We start from the raw sequence: 15,254 nt of genomic DNA, 5'->3' as shown, positions 1-15,254 counted from the left end.
ATTTTATGAATGGATCTTGAAGTTGAATAGAGGGTAAGATGACCTTTTTATAAGGGCTTACAAAGACAACTGTAGCGGCTGCGAAAGTGGATAGAGGGAGCGATCTAGATCAATTTGGTGTCTCAGAACACCTTGTGGTGAGCTGAAAGAGCCCTGGTCACAGCCGCATCAACGCCATTCTTCAACAATCTAGAACATATAGTGAGCGATGTGCACGGACGCTAGTAGCACCAAACGAATCAGAATCTACAGAAACCAAACTATTTAACTATGAAAAATAAATAGACAGAAATTTCAGATAGTTCTGGATTGTTGCCTCGTAGCGATGAGCACAAGGCCATAAGTAGCCTGATCATACAAAAGGTCGAGAATGTGATCTTGATTCATAACTAAAACTTGGGCGTTCTGTGGCTATCTGAGGACAGGGCGCAAGTAGTTCCATCATTCATGAAATATGGACCTTTGGAATGATCCGATCACATGCATCCTAGACTACAACGCCCAAGACGTGATATCAGTTCCTCGGCTGAGACATGGGCGTTTTGCAGCTACCTGAATACATGACGCTACAAGAATGCAACATGGCGGTTGACCTGTTGACAACCCGAATTGTGTACTCATGGCATGGAAGTCACGAGACAATCGGTTGAATTTTGTGTCGGCTGGAAAGATTCACATAAGAAACATCACTTTAAGTACCAGTAGCTCAATGTCCTCTTCTGTAAGTCTCTCATTGAGGGAAATCTACCATCCTATATACAAGAATATAGTAAAAGTATATACATAAAGTTGTTCATCTAACGCAGACCCTATTTACCTTCAGGGTAGCACTGACCGTAGAAGGGGTTGAGTGCCTTGCAGTAGTATCCCTTGCCACACTGCATGCTACCATTCCACTCAGTGCCACCACACTGCTTGTACGGTTCCTGGGCCTTGGAGACGGGAAGGGCAAGGATGGCATCACTGGCCCTCTCGGAAGCGGTGACAAAGTAAGCACTAGGGTTGGTGGTGACCATACCAGGGAAGATGGATGCATCAGTGATGAAGAGATTGTCCGTGCCGTAGACCTTGGTGTTAAGATCAACGACAGCAGTACCGCCCTTTCGACCATCATCCTTGCCCATCTTGTTAGTTCCAATCCAGTGGTTGGCGCGGCGGTTGCTCCATGAGACGACCATCTGTAGATACTGTTAGACCAGGACGTGAACAGTTCATGGACTACTTACATCGTCGACGTATTGCTGCGAGCTGACGCTGGGAGCGGGTTGGAGCCACACGAGATCCTTCACGCCAGAAAGAGCTTTGCGAAGGTTGTCAAGGGCTTTCACGACAGCCTTTTTGTCTTCGGCGTCGTTGAGGAAGGGGTTACCAGAGACGACGGTGTTGAGGGCACTGGTGATGGTCATGCGACCGCGCGACTTGGCACCACGGCCGAGGTACTGGCTGAGGGTCATGGCCTCTGTTTCATGAGTTAGATCTGGTCTTATTTGTATTACTCACTGCCAAGTGGTACTTACTTGTATCATTTTCGCCAAGACTGGCTTCAACTCGAGCCGTCCACTGCATGGAGCGGACGCGGTTATCAGCACCACGAATCTCATCAAAGATGATTGGACCAATGTTAGGAGCAGCTTGAGCGAGAATGCCGGAGCGCGCATCTGCATCCAAGTTAGTGTTGATTGTCAAGTTGCAGAAGAATGTGAATACTAACCCAGGTACTTGCTCTTGTCGCCTGCGTTAGGGGTAGTCCAGGCCTCGTAGAAGTCATAGAACACAACGTCAGGGTGCTTGATAACGGCGTCGGTCTATCATACTGTTAGCCTGATACTTTAGTGACTCTGTCATATTCACTTACGTTGGTATGGTCCTCGAGATTGTAGCCGACAGGGAGGTTGATCCACTGATCCTTCTTGATCATGGAGCTACCATCACGGCTGGACTTGGAGACAATATCGAGCTGGTCCTCTGGGCCAATACCACCTGTGAAGCATGATTAGCAATAAACTCCGACATCGTGCGGATAAGAAAAGACCTACTTCGAAGGAGAATCTTGGCACTACCAAATGTACCAGCCGCAAGGATCACACGACCAGTCTCGGGAGTGAGCTTGACAGTGCCAGCATAGCCAGAGCCAGCAAAGGGCTCGACCTCAAGACCGGTAACGTGACCACCGGAGCGAACGAGACGCCTGACCTGGGTGTTGGTCCATAACTTGAAGTTGTTGCGCTTGGAAGCGGAGACGAGATAGGTAGCAAGAGGACCTCCGCGTTCACCTCCGGAGAACATGAAAGGTGGGTGGGTATAAGTGTGGTTCTTTGCGGTCGGCTCCTTGAGAGCGTTGACTTCACCCCAACCAGCCTTGTTGAGTGCTCCGGCAACAACCTTGAAGCCCTGGTCAAGGTAGAGCTTACCATCCATAGATGGGACCATTGTACCAGGAATACGAGAAAAGACACGCTGTTCGTACTTGGCCATGTCTTTGGCCTTCCAGCCATCAGGAAAGTTGTAGTCCCAATCCTCTGGGGTGGGACGCCACCAGAGACCAGCGTTAACTGCGGTACCACCACCGAGAACACATCCGGCCATCTGATCGGTATCAGGGCAGGCAATACCTGCAGAGTCGACCCAAAGCTGATTGCATAGACCGGGGACATCGAAGCGAGTCAAGTCTGTGCCCTTGAGCCAATCTGGCTTACGGGTGCCGCCCCAGCGACCAGTTGATGGGGGGCCCTTCTCGATGAGGAGGACCTTCTTACCAGCCTCGCTGAGACGGTCGGCGATGGGGATACCTCCAGCACCACCACCAACGACGACATAATCGTATGTCTCGTTGGGAACAGGATTGCCGGTGGGTTCAGCCGTGGGGGTAGGCTCACTGGTGGCAGTGGCAGTAGGTCCGCTGCCGTCGCAGTCGCCCTTGACAACCTTGGTAGCAAGCTTAGCCCAATCAGCGTATTTACTGTTGAAGGCGTTGCTGGTAAGTTGTCCACCGAAGATGCTCTGGGTCTCATGCTGAAGCATGCGGGCCTCAGCGGGACACTCAGGGTTTATCGCATTCGTGAGACTGTGGGCCCAACCAAGAACGGCGACGGTAGAGGTAGTCGCCAATCGACCGGAGCTACCGTCTTGGGACCAGGAAGTACATCCCTGGCAGCGGTAGATAAGAGTGAAGCCATCATCAGTGATCTTGGAAGAGATCTGGGTCAGAGTGGCTTTGCCCTTGTATTGGACAGGCTCGACCTGTGCGCTAGCCCAATGGAAACTGGTAAGGATTTCACCATCGTGAGGGTAGGCAAAGAGCAAAAGCGAGTTTGTCATGGATCCGCCGTAGGAGAGACCGCACCATCCGGTGCTTTTGCCTTTGGGAGTGGCGCAGTTCTATTGGGGAGTCAGAAATGGGAGCAAATTGTCTGAGATATTGACTTACGAGGTAACCAATGAACTCATCGGCGTTGGTAGTCTGTCCATTTGCAGGGAAAGTGAAACCAAAGGTCATACTAGGTGCTTTCCATGTGTCGAAAATGATGCCGGTATTTGCGTCGGTCAAAGAAGTGGGTGCGGATTGCTGACCAGCCACATACTGAGTGACTTGTAAATGTTAGTACTATGAATTTGTCGAAGCATAAAGGTTCAAACTCACGAGATGCTATGGCTAGAAGCCATGAAGAACGAAACGAAACCATGATGACGAATGCCCAGTCAGTGATTGGCAAAGGTCGTGGGTAGAATCTCCTTGGCTGCGAACCCGAAAAAGACGGCAATGGTCGCATTCATATACCAATTGGAGGTATTGCCAACCAACAGGGAGCCCAAAATGGCCAAGGACCGATGGCCTGTTTGGGTGCTACATTGGGCGTTTGGGAGAAAGGGAGATAGGGCGCAGCCTTGCAGGGGTCGATTTCGGACGGAACGAGCCTTGTCTGTTTCCTTTTTAGATGTCGGAGGCAAGTCATTCCAGGATGTGCTCACAATCAATCCGCGACGGAAGATATCCCTCCATGTCAAACAACTCATGGTCCTTCATCAAATGACACTTGGTTCAATGTCTATCAAACAATGGCATTTCAAACCTACTGGTTCTCACGTATATGATTTTACTATGTGGTTGATGACCCTCTTGTTATCTCTTTCTCTTCGCGTGGAATTGCTGTGTTGACTGCCCATTATGTATAAATCCCTGTTGTTTCCAGAAGCGGGTGCGGAGGTTCACGCTCCTTTTCTCCACGACAGCCATGTGATAAGGTTAAGCGGCGCGATGCTCCGAAACAAAGTCAGTTAGATGAATGTAACCCTCTACAAATAGAGTGTAACCTTTGCGCTAAAAACATACAGTCCCCCTGTCAGATGGTTCTCAAACGTGTTTGTCTCTATGCGAGCCCCGTGCATATTTCGCGCTCGCGTCGCTGAGTGGTCGGAGAATCTCTTGACGAATATATAGCCACTTTTTAAGATTATAAACGTTGACAAGTCTAAATTAAACTTGCCCAGGTTCTGATAGACCTGATACTTGGATGATATTTGGATGCGACAGACGCCAGCCCAGTAGAAGAAATACATGGAATGTCTAAGTCCATGCACTCCCTACCTCTTGGCAAGATAGCCCCTATTGTAAATGAAGCCGCTTGATTTACCAGCCATAACAAATTCTGAAACAGACTGATGGTACAAAAAGCAAACCCCACTGTAAATCAGACAGGCCTTGCAATCGAGATCTGCGATGCATGATTGACGGCAATCTTTATAAAGCGCATTTGCTTCACTTCTTGAGTAATAGTCTTACAGGGCAAATACGTCCAGGCTACAAATACTGTTTAGAGCGACTGTAGCGATAGAATATGTCGCAGCCTCGCTGGAAGTGGTTGAGGTCTCAGCTATACTGATGTAGATAGTAGTAGATGGAAAGGTCGTTATTGTTGTGCCCGTTGTGTATAGATCGGTAGATGTCGAAGGATTGCATAGGGAAGCGGCAATCAAAGGTTTCAGTGCGCACAGGAAGACTATCAGGGCAGCTGATTTGATGACCACGATTGAGAGCTAAAGGAGATGTTTCTACAAATTAATGTATCGTTCGAAATGAGAAATGTAAGAGGTAGCGGATACTCTAAATACTGGTCATGAAATACTTAGTAAAAGATGGCTAGTAAGATGATGCATGTCGAGTACTACCACATAGGTCGAGCTAGTTAGCAGTAAAATTGATTGTGTCTTCTTATATAGATACATGAAGTTATTTGTTAGTGTGTTAATAGTTCATTCTGTGATTTGGGCTTTTCTTATACTGCCCAATCGTCTGTTGCTATCTGAAATTACATATCTGAGTTTGTTGGAAGATTTTCCCTATTTACTGGAGTAAGCCAGGCTGAGAACGACTGAGCAGCGGCGATAAGCAACATTCATTGATCAGGTCCCATTTTCAAAGCCGTGCCGGGACAATCAGTCACACGACAGTCAAACGTCAAGTGGATATAGGAAAACGCTTAAGAGTCTAATGCCTTGACGCTGTCAAGTCTGCATGCACTACGCTTCATACCTCCATGCATCGACCAGCCACTCAACCCAAACGCCTAACTCCTAATGCCATATTTCCCCTATGCCCTATTCCCCTAACGCCTTAACCATCTCCTCCCGCCACCTCCCCGAACGCCTGTTCATAGCCACCAGCACCAACCCACCCGTCGACAAAGCCCACAACCCCAATATCGTAAACAACCAGCCATTCCCAATGGCATCAATCGCCGGATCCGCCGCAATCGTAGCCCCAAACACACACAAATTCCTACAGAAGTTATTAATAGCCATCCCCGCCGAGCCTTTACTCGGCATAAACTCGGTCAACATGGTGGTGCTGACAGACGTAATGAGCATGGATCCGATGCCGAAGAAGAAGTTGGCGACCATAGGCACTATCCATATGACGCCTTTCTCGGTGGTCCAGCCGTACCAGATGAGAGCCGCGGGCCAGAGAAAGGCTGCTATCCACGCGTTTTCACGCATCCGGTCTTCGGGGCGGAAGATTAGTTTGCCCTTGTCGTCGTAGCGGCCGGCTTTTCGCGCTTCTCGGTGCATGATGCGGTCAATCCAGACTCCACCCAAGAGAGATGCGAGCATATATCCGACGGAGCTGGGGATATAAAGGAGGCCGACGACAAGGGTGGAATAATTGTAGGGAGCGGATGAGAATGTCTTTTGGATGGAGATGTTGAGAAAGTAGAGGAAGGCGAAAGTGATGGAGGCGTAGTACACTGTGAGGGCGACAGGAAGGAAACGGAGGTAGAGTAGGATGGAGAAGGGATCGACGAAGATGCGGCGGAGGTGGGAGGCTACAGATTTGGACTTCTCGGCAACAGACTGTGTAGTTGAGACGCGTTTGAGATTTCCGGTTGGTCGCTTCTCGGGAGTAGAAGCAGGAAGGGAAGCAGCGGCGAGCGTCTTCGAACGCAGAGTTTCGGGGAGTACGAAGACTAGCACGAGGAGTGTCATGCTGCCGTATATTACGAGGAACCATTGTGTGCTCCGCCAGCCGAGTTCTTCTGCTAGTACTCCGCCAAGGATTGGTGCGAAGAGTGGACCACAAAGGGGGCCCAAGTAGAATATTCCCATTGCTCGGCCCCGCTCCTTGACCTCCCATATGTCGGCAATCGTTCCTGCTCCGACAGCTTGAACGGATGCTGCAGCTCCTCCCGAGAACGTTCGGAAGACGATCAGCATAGCCATATTCGTTGAAACAGCAGCCAAGGCTCCGAAGAGCACAAAGAGGCCAAAGGAGACGATATATATTGTCCTTCTCCCGCTCGTCTCTGAGAAGCTGGACCAGAACAGCGGAAAGATTCCCATGGAGAGCATGTAGACGGCTGCATTCATGTTCGTAATGGTATGGGAAGCATCGAAGGCCTCTGCGATGTCCTTGAGCCCAGGGACTATGATAGTAGATCCCATGGGACCAGCCATTCCCATAAATGCCACGAGGATGGTCAGGAGCCATTTTGTCTTGCGGGCATAATGGTAGGGGTCGTCAACCTCTGGTATCAAGGAGAGATTGGCGAGGAGACCTCGTCGCTTTCGCCGTTCGACAATAACCACTTCAGGTACGACGGAAGCTCTTCGCGAAAGTGTCGCTGGCCGGAGATTCTTAGGCATATCTCTGTCAGGCGCTGTTGTGGTGGACGGTGTGGACGGCGGAAGTGATTCTTCGTGCTCCTTTCCTTTTCCGGCATGGTCAAAGGACTCAAAGGACTCCATATGCGACATCGGAGATGTGGGTTCGCAAGCAGGACTTGGATCTTGCGGTGGTTTCTCCAGGCCCGCCATAGTGAAAGAAAGAGAGGAGAAGTGAAGTGAGGGGAAGAGGGTCAAATGTAGGTTCACGGTTCTCGGTTCTCGGGGAGTATCAGTTTGAGAATGACCAAGGCTTAGATTGTATCTTGTGATGCTTTCTAGGCTCGCTATAGTGAAGGAAAGAGAAGGAACGGAAGAGGAGAGAAGGCAACAGGGCCTAATATAGTCTTACAGCTCTCGGGGAGTACTGACCTGCGTCGGCTTACATATTACCACCGGGTTGTAAATCCCTTAGCGCTGAGATCAGGTGACCTAGCATGCTCACCTGGCAGACACCCGGTATTGCGAGTATCTGAAGGAGGGCTCAGCGAGGTAATCCTTAAATTGATTGAGGCGGGCGCTGACCTTGAGTCAGTTCAGCAACAGACTGAACTCATCCGCCATGCTATAGCCCATAGACATAAGCTGCTATTCGCACAACTCCTGGAGAAACAAGTGTCACTTGATGGAGCTGTGTACTTTGCATTAAAACAGCTGACAAATACGGGGGGCGACGACGTCATCGAGGACTTTATTGCTCAGCTGCTGGATGCAGGAGCCAATACCTCGAAAGGCCTGGATGGTGTGTTCAGTGGCCACCTGAGTACCGGACGCCATCAAAATGATGCATTGAATCAACTTGCTGACGGCAACCTATAGGTGGTGTATTCACTTGACATACCAATCATTAGACAACTAACGGTAAAGCTTGTTATAATAACACTGTCATGGGTTATTCCATTTAGATGTCTCTGCTCAAGGCGTCTTTTGGAGAAAGTTCAAGTCCTCCTCATCCATCCTCCCACTCTGACGTTCGCTGTAGAGGGTGTCTACCCTTCCCTTCTCTTTTAACCTGGGCGGCAAATTAGGCAGCTTTCATTAGTAGCTTCTTGATAAATCGTGACTTTATGTGTATAGTCGAAATCGTTTCCCTGTTGCTCAAATCTGTGAGAAAAATGACGATGGAAATGCGGTATACCTTTTTGCTTGTCAGGGCTCATCTCGTGGTATTTTAGTACCTAGGTATTATGTGCTAGACAGCTCACACAGTTGCAGCAGTGTGAAGTTGATTGTTGTAGGCTCTAGTTTCAGAGAATGTAAGAGGTACGGCGCATATGGTCGCAGACAAGAAGTACTTACTCCACTGCCCGTCACGGGTACAATCGAAGGTAGTTGGTGTCCATCATGCGTGAGACAGTGGTTGGTCAGAAAATTATCAAAATAGTTCCGTTTATCTGGGCCGAACGATATGCTTTTGATACTACCTTTTCTTGGGGGGGTGACCTAGGCTTATTTGAGCCTTTGGAGAACTTCTTTCAGTGTTGAATGGACAGTATCTTTGAGCTGGAATCTTTTCTCCAGGAGACAAATTTTGACCGTTGAGCCAGACGGGAGGAAGGAGGCAAGTACCTCACGATGCCAGTGCGGCGGTACCTCGCGGGTACCGCGCAAGTAATTCACTGACGCTCTCAAGCCAGCACAATTGATCATTCCACAATAGAAAAAGACAAAAAATGAGGCCGTTGCCGGACACTCTGGCTGCCGCCCTTCGTCACCCCACCACAGACAGTCTCCCTCAGTTGTGGTTCCCTTACGAACCGATGTTGTTAGCACCGGTGACCCTCCACGGGCCCTCAGCTGGAAGTCGGAAGTGGGCTCATCATTGGATATGCTGAAAAGCTTGCTTATTTGTCTTTTATACCTACCCACGTATCCTGGGATCAAATGGAAGGTGGGTGGTGTCTTTGTATGCTGATGGTTCTTTCCTTCTTCATCGTCGGGAGCTGCAGCCACAAGTGGATGTGGCGTCGCATCATGTGACTCGACATCGGGCATAGATTTACCCGAGGATTTACCCGAGCAGGGATTATAAAAGGCGGACCCTGGTCCAAACGGAACCTTTCCACCTTACTCTGACATCAGTTGTGGTTACTCAAGAACCGATGGTTTTAGCAACGACCCTTCCAGGCCTTCAGCAAGTAACAAGTCGGAAGTGGGCTCATTTTAGAAAGTACCAGGGGGAAATATACCGAGAACGATGATGACAACTAATCCTTTTTCTATTGGATTAGAGATACTGAGTTCTTGATTATCCGCGGTCTTTATCCTTGATTCTCTGTCTATCTGTTATGTCTTGTTTTTATTTTTGTTCTGTCTTGTTTTGTCTTGTCTTGTTTTTCTTAATCACGTACGCTTGCGCCCAGGCATTTCAACAGCGGCAACTTGGTCCTCTTGCAACTCCGAGGCCTGCGACTGCAGAGTCACGATAAGATCAACCTGGCGAGTTGCGCATTGCATGTAAACCACATAGAACTGGGGATCCCGTCCGCTCTCCCATAGTCAAGCGACTAGCCGGCGGATCAGTAGCTAGGTCGGTGATGACAAGCCGCTGCTGTATGGGGTTTTTTTTTTTTTCTTTAAGTTTTTTTTAAGTTTTTAATTATCTTTCTCGCCGAATCCTGCAGGTGACGTTCTTAAGGTTTTGGGTGAGAATTCCAGTGGCCAGGCGGAGCAAGTTGCTTTCGTTCTGTTGTAATTAAGGTCATTGTGGTGACAAATCAGAAATGCATGGTATACCTTCTGCTTCTCAGAGCTCAATCTTGCGGTATCTTGGTAGGGATTATGTGCTGGACAGTTCATTTGGTGGTTGATACAACTTGAAACACAATATGCCTTCGGCTGCCCTGCAGCGAGTCACACAAAGTAGGGCATAAACGCAACCTTAATATCGCCTAACGCCTCAGGCAACTGATTTTTACGCATGGCGGCCTGTTCAAGCCAAAGAGGAAACATTTTCTGAGATATTTGTCAAGGTATCTACTAAAGGATTGAGTGATCACTCGTCGAATCGACGCCACGACATCAAAGCTATTCTATTATATGTGTGGAGTGCCGCATAAATTGTGATAATAAGTGAAGAGAAGGTATATGGATACGCTTAGCAAGGGCACTGGCTTTCCCAATGCGCTGTTGCTGCAAATCCATCCAAACTTGGAACGCACTGCCCCGGCGGGATTCAGACAAGGCTCGCTTATTAACGACCGATGCGTGCTGCATTGCTGCACCACCTGCTTGTATAGCCGCTGGTGACGCGTGGCTTTCTGTGATTGCAGTTACCTGAAGATAAGGTTTCCATCTTCGATTTCACTTTTTCGAGCATTATGACTCCAATGCTCACACAGGACCTGTTTTTTCTTTTCTTTTTCTTTCTTGCCCTGCCCTAATATAAGGTTCAAATGGGCATAAAATACGCTGTTCACTTGCTTCCATCCAACTTGTGATCGCAGTTACCTAGCCGTTCGATACCCAGGAAGGCTTGGTGCTGGGTTCGTCGAAGTCGACCTGGTCAGTTGACTCCATATTGGTCGTAACTATGGACTCCGACACAGGGTTCTCTAGCCTGTTCTTATGAAGTATCCGTAAATCGAGACATTATAATAAATGTGGCTCTTCTCGGGAACTCTAGAGCTCCCAACTTCCGTGGCCTATGCTTTGAGGCCCCAGGCTTTCGTGACCGGCCTTATCAGGTAGTTCCCCGGCCAGCCCGAGATGCTCGGTGAATTGTTTAATAGGCCGCTCAACATCTACTTGCCAAAAAATAAAAAGCGCTAATGCACTCGTGTATGGATTTTGGTATATCGTCAAAGGACATAAATCATAATGACAGCTTACAACAACGTCACGCTCTCGCTTTGGGCGCTTTTCGGAGCTTTAGTGCTCTATCTACTGACTGTCCCAGGTAGGCGAGGGAGACACTTGCCTCTAGGTGCGTAAAGGTCTTTTTTCCTGTTTGCGCAGTCAATTTAACTTGGCTATCAAGGGCCGCCAACTTTACCTATCATCGGGAATCTGCATCAGATGCCCACTCGCAAGGCTTACCTCAAGCTGGCCGAGTGGGCCAAGCAATATGGGGACATGTATTCTTTCAAAATCGGCTCGACAACAACTATTGTGCTCTCCAATCGAAGACTCGTCAAAGAAATACTTGAAAGAAGAAGCGTTATTAGTGCAGGCAGACCAGCTGTCTATGGTCTTGAGAAGCTCGTCTTCGGAGGCCATTTCATACTTCTCCAGCAACCGGACGCTCCTATGTACCGCATTTCTAAAAAGTTGCTACATCAATATTTTGGAGAGCCTGCCATCGACAGGAGTCACTTGCGTATCCTCAACGCAGAAGCGACCCAGCTGATCCGAGACCTTATGGTGGATCCGGATAACTTTCCACACCATGCCCATAGATATGCTAATAGTTTCACAATGAGCACGAGTAAGTCTTGTCATTGATCCCTCTGTGGCCAGAACACACGGAAAGAATACCCCACTGAAATATCTAGCTTATGGAATACGGACTCCGAGCCACGACACCCCTCATTTGACAGCAATCACCAAAATCACCGCCCAAGCCACGTCTCTTATCGTCCCAGGAAGACTACCTCCAGTCGATGTCTTCCCGGTCCTCAAACTAGTGCCCGAGCGGTTCTTGGGTAATTGGGTTACTTTGTGTACCGACTTGGGAAAAGCAAGTGACAAGCTCTATATGTCGATTCTTGAATCGGTGATAGAGCGCCGGAAAACCAAGGCCCCGCGAGACACCTTCGCCGATAGGTGTCTTGACAATAAGGAATACGAGTTCTCGCTTCATGAACTCATGTACTTGACAGGAGCCGTTCTGGACGCAGGAACAGATACCACTTCCTCAGTACTGATCACATTGATACAAATGCTCTGCGCTTATCCCGACTGCCTCAAGAGAGCCCACGCCGAAATCGACATGGTAGTTGGCGATGAACGGACCCCGGTTTGGGATGACTTCGCCAAGTTACCATATGTCAACCAACTCATGAAAGAGACACAGCGCATTCGCCCAGCTACACCTATTTCGTTCCCCCATAAAGTACTCGAAGGTATAGGAAGGAGCCCGCCCTTCTGGTTTCAAATGTCACTTACTTACCTAATACTTAGATACCTGGGTCGATGGGAAGTTACTGCCCAAGGGGGCCACGATTATTGCCAATGTCACCGGACTCCATTCAGATCCTAACAAATTTAAACACCCTGGAGAATTCCACCCAGACCACTACGAGGGAATGCAAAAGCTAGCACAGGGATATGCCAATACTGCAGATGAAAACAAGCGAGATCATTATGCGTACGGCTTTGGACGTCGGATTTGTGCAGGAATGCAGATCGCCGAGCGATCATTGTTCACTACCTTTTCCAAAGTGCTTTGGGCCTTTGACATTTCTGCTCCAAAGGATGCGCAAGGACGGCCTGTGGCAATGAACCTTGATCCGATGACGGGCTACACCGAAGGTACTATCGTTATGCCCAAGCCGTTTAAGGCTTGCATAAAAGTCCGGTCTGAGCGGAGAAGGGAGACAATATTGAGGGAATTCGAAGAGGCGGAGAAGAATGTGTTTGCCCAGTTCGACTTACCCAACATTGGAGGGGGCATCTGAACAGAGTACGGGAGATATTCACAGGATCGATGTTGCTAGTTAGGCACTATTCTATTACCAGCAATTAAGCCATTTTGCGGCAAAGGATACATAAGAAGAGAAGAGCGCCGTATATAGGAAGATGCTGTAGCAATGTGTATACTAAAATAGATTCGGAATAGTATTAAACTATCCTCTTTTAATTAATTGTGCGCTTTCCTCGCTAGTTATGTCACAGTCACAGTTACACGGCATACCTGCCGCACACCATGTCATCCCCTCGACTCATCCTCTAATCAGGGTGTCTGCGTTCCCATCTATAATCTTTTGATGCTGCGATCTTCGGGATAGCAGTGCCTCGAGAAATTCAGGGATTGCGGTAAAGTTAGGCATGTTTTGTCCTGAGTAAAGCGGCAGAATGCGGGTATCCGTGCCATCTTAGGTCACTTATAAGACAGTACCTCAATGTCCAGGCCTTGACTAAGACAGCGGCCGTGTCTCAGCCACACACGGGCGGTACGCGTTATAGCACGAATTAGAATCCAACCTTTAGCCAGCTTTCAAGACTCACTCTCATTAGATACCCTTTATTGAGATTGTATTAGTAATACTACTATACTCTTCTCTATAGATTATGATAATCGAATTAGATTTAATTATCCTATATTTACAACAGGAAAGGAAGGAAGGAGTAAGAAATATATCTCTACTAAAAAGATAACTATAGCGCTAATCAGTATTATTCATTTCATACGAAAATCGTTTTGCGCGAACACTTAAATGGTCTTGACCCTGGTCATGTCACGGCGCTCGCGACGACTCTGCTAAACGGTACTGGCAGACTAGAGCTGGGGTATCTCTTTTCCTGCAAAAAGGCCCGGCGCCTAGCGGCTAGGTATTTGACGCCTCTCTACAGGCACAGACCAGTGTGTATTGCTATCAAAGTATTATCTCTTATTTCTCATAACTTAAAAACTACCACTGTAAAATAACATAAGCAGAATAGCTTAGATAGCCAATACCTAACCCTTCAACCCTACTAACCCAAGGGTACAATTCTCTCTGTCTAATGGGAGCTTATGGCATGGAGGCCAGCAATACGCCCAAAGACGAGTGCCCGCATAACGGCCACTGCATTTGGAGCCTTCTCGTAGAAATGGCCAGTAATCTCACCTGCAGCATATAGATTAGGAATGATGCCTCTCTGGCCAAGAACGCGCGCTTCCACATCAGTAGCAATGCCGCCGAAAGTGTAGACAATGGCCGCGGCTAAGGGGAATGCGGTATACGGCGGAGCGTCAAGCGGCCTAGCCCAGTTCGATTTCGATGGTTGCAAGCCTGAGGTAGTGGCAAGATTATCAAGCCGGCCCGCCGTAAAGCCAGACATGTTTACGTTACAGGCTGCATTGTAGTTTAAGATTGTGTTCAGAAGCGCTTGTTCCGGCATCCCCATCTGTGCCGCCAGGCCAGAAATCGTGTCCGCTGTCACCGGCGGCATATCGGAGCGGATAGCTGCCTCATGGTCCTCCAATTGAAAAAATCTGGAATCACAAATTGCCCAGGCTAAGCGGCCCGGTGTGTCAAAATGTATGGTTCTGGAAAGATGCTCCCACGTGTCATGCACAAGTCCAGCACCTTCATCTACGAACCGCTTTCCGTCCTGATTCACCACAACCCCGTACGGGTAATTGAGGACCAGTGGCGCTGGCTGACTGCTCCGTGGGTCGATTATCTCGCTGTGCATTCCGTTCCAATCGCCAGAGGCCTTGGCTCCGTTGGCCAGCGCCATCTGGATGCCGCCGCCGGCGTTCCAGGCCGTCCCAGGTGATATCGGTCTCAACGTCTCCGCACCAGGACCAAGATGAGTACGCAGCATGTCTGGACTGCCTTGAAACCCACCACTGGCGAGCACAACAGACCGGGCAATGATTCGTCGCCCATCAGCTGCCTCAATCGTGGCCTGTCCTGGGCCAAGATGAAGTCGCTGGGCACGGCAATTATACACCAGTTGGACACCCTTCGATTTGGCTGATTGCTTGAGGGCTTCGACAATGGCAGCACCTTTGCCAACAGGCTGGATCCTGTTAGGCCAAGATTTCAAGAAATAGTCCATGGCGTGAAACTGCACCCCCTGCTTTTCGAGCCATTGGAGGGCTTCAGGGGCCTGGCTAGCCAGCCTTTCGAAATACGCGCGGTCGCCACCACTTCCGCTTGCAGCCATCATGTCGTCCACGAAGCCTGGTAATACCTCATTGACAGATGGCATTCGCATGTTGGCAGGGCTCCAGCGTGAGTTTCCACCGCTCGCATGCTCTGGTGCATGCTCTAGCACGGCTATCTGCGCCGAGGGCGAGAATTCTGCAGCTGATACTGCAGCGGCGAGGCCGGCAATGCCATGACCAACTACGACAAGGTCGTACATACTGATATACTCGAGTCTGAAAATCTTAGAGGACTCGGCTTCAGGGTGTTGGTGGTCTATGTCTCTTGGAACACTTCTTG

At 49.0% G+C, this 15,254-nt stretch overlaps 4 protein-coding genes across 4 annotated transcripts, besides 2 other annotated features; 1 reads left to right on the top strand and 3 right to left on the bottom strand.

Annotated features, from left to right (window-relative positions):
- Positions 1-744: 744 nt before the first annotated feature.
- Positions 745-3,683, bottom strand: FPSE_07371 (uncharacterized protein; the record flags this gene model as incomplete). Its single annotated transcript, XM_009260489.1, has 9 exons — positions 745-752; positions 818-1,178; positions 1,227-1,459; positions 1,518-1,658; positions 1,712-1,805; positions 1,856-1,980; positions 2,037-3,378; positions 3,428-3,588; positions 3,641-3,683. The coding sequence occupies 9 exons, from the start codon at positions 3,681-3,683 to the stop codon at positions 745-747; spliced, it is 2,508 nt and encodes an 835-aa protein (XP_009258764.1).
- A 1,912-nt stretch (positions 3,684-5,595) lies between these two features.
- Positions 5,596-7,308, bottom strand: FPSE_07372 (uncharacterized protein; the record flags this gene model as incomplete). The annotated part of the gene is made up of 1 exon (XM_009260490.1): positions 5,596-7,308. One exon carries the CDS (start codon positions 7,306-7,308, stop codon positions 5,596-5,598), a length of 1,713 nt encoding a protein of 570 aa, XP_009258765.1.
- A 2,131-nt stretch (positions 7,309-9,439) lies between these two features.
- Positions 9,440-9,492: a repeat region.
- A 131-nt stretch (positions 9,493-9,623) lies between these two features.
- Positions 9,624-9,722: a repeat region.
- Positions 9,723-10,974: 1,252 nt separating this feature from the next.
- On the top strand, positions 10,975-12,773 carry FPSE_07373 (uncharacterized protein; the record flags this gene model as incomplete). Its single annotated transcript, XM_009260491.1, has 4 exons — positions 10,975-11,053; positions 11,135-11,581; positions 11,649-12,218; positions 12,277-12,773. The coding sequence occupies 4 exons, from the start codon at positions 10,975-10,977 to the stop codon at positions 12,771-12,773; spliced, it is 1,593 nt and encodes a 530-aa protein (XP_009258766.1).
- Positions 12,774-13,818: 1,045 nt separating this feature from the next.
- Positions 13,819-15,174, bottom strand: FPSE_07374 (uncharacterized protein; the record flags this gene model as incomplete). Its single annotated transcript, XM_009260492.1, has 1 exon — positions 13,819-15,174. The coding sequence occupies one exon, from the start codon at positions 15,172-15,174 to the stop codon at positions 13,819-13,821; it is 1,356 nt and encodes a 451-aa protein (XP_009258767.1).
- Positions 15,175-15,254: the final 80 nt, after the last annotated feature.

This window comes from Fusarium pseudograminearum, chromosome 4, assembly GCF_000303195.2.
Source record: "Fusarium pseudograminearum CS3096 chromosome 4, whole genome shotgun sequence".
In the NCBI taxonomy this organism is placed as follows: Eukaryota; Fungi; Ascomycota; class Sordariomycetes; order Hypocreales; family Nectriaceae; genus Fusarium; species Fusarium pseudograminearum.
Note: the sequence above shows the minus strand (reverse complement) of the source record. Positions and strands in the feature narration are given on the sequence as shown.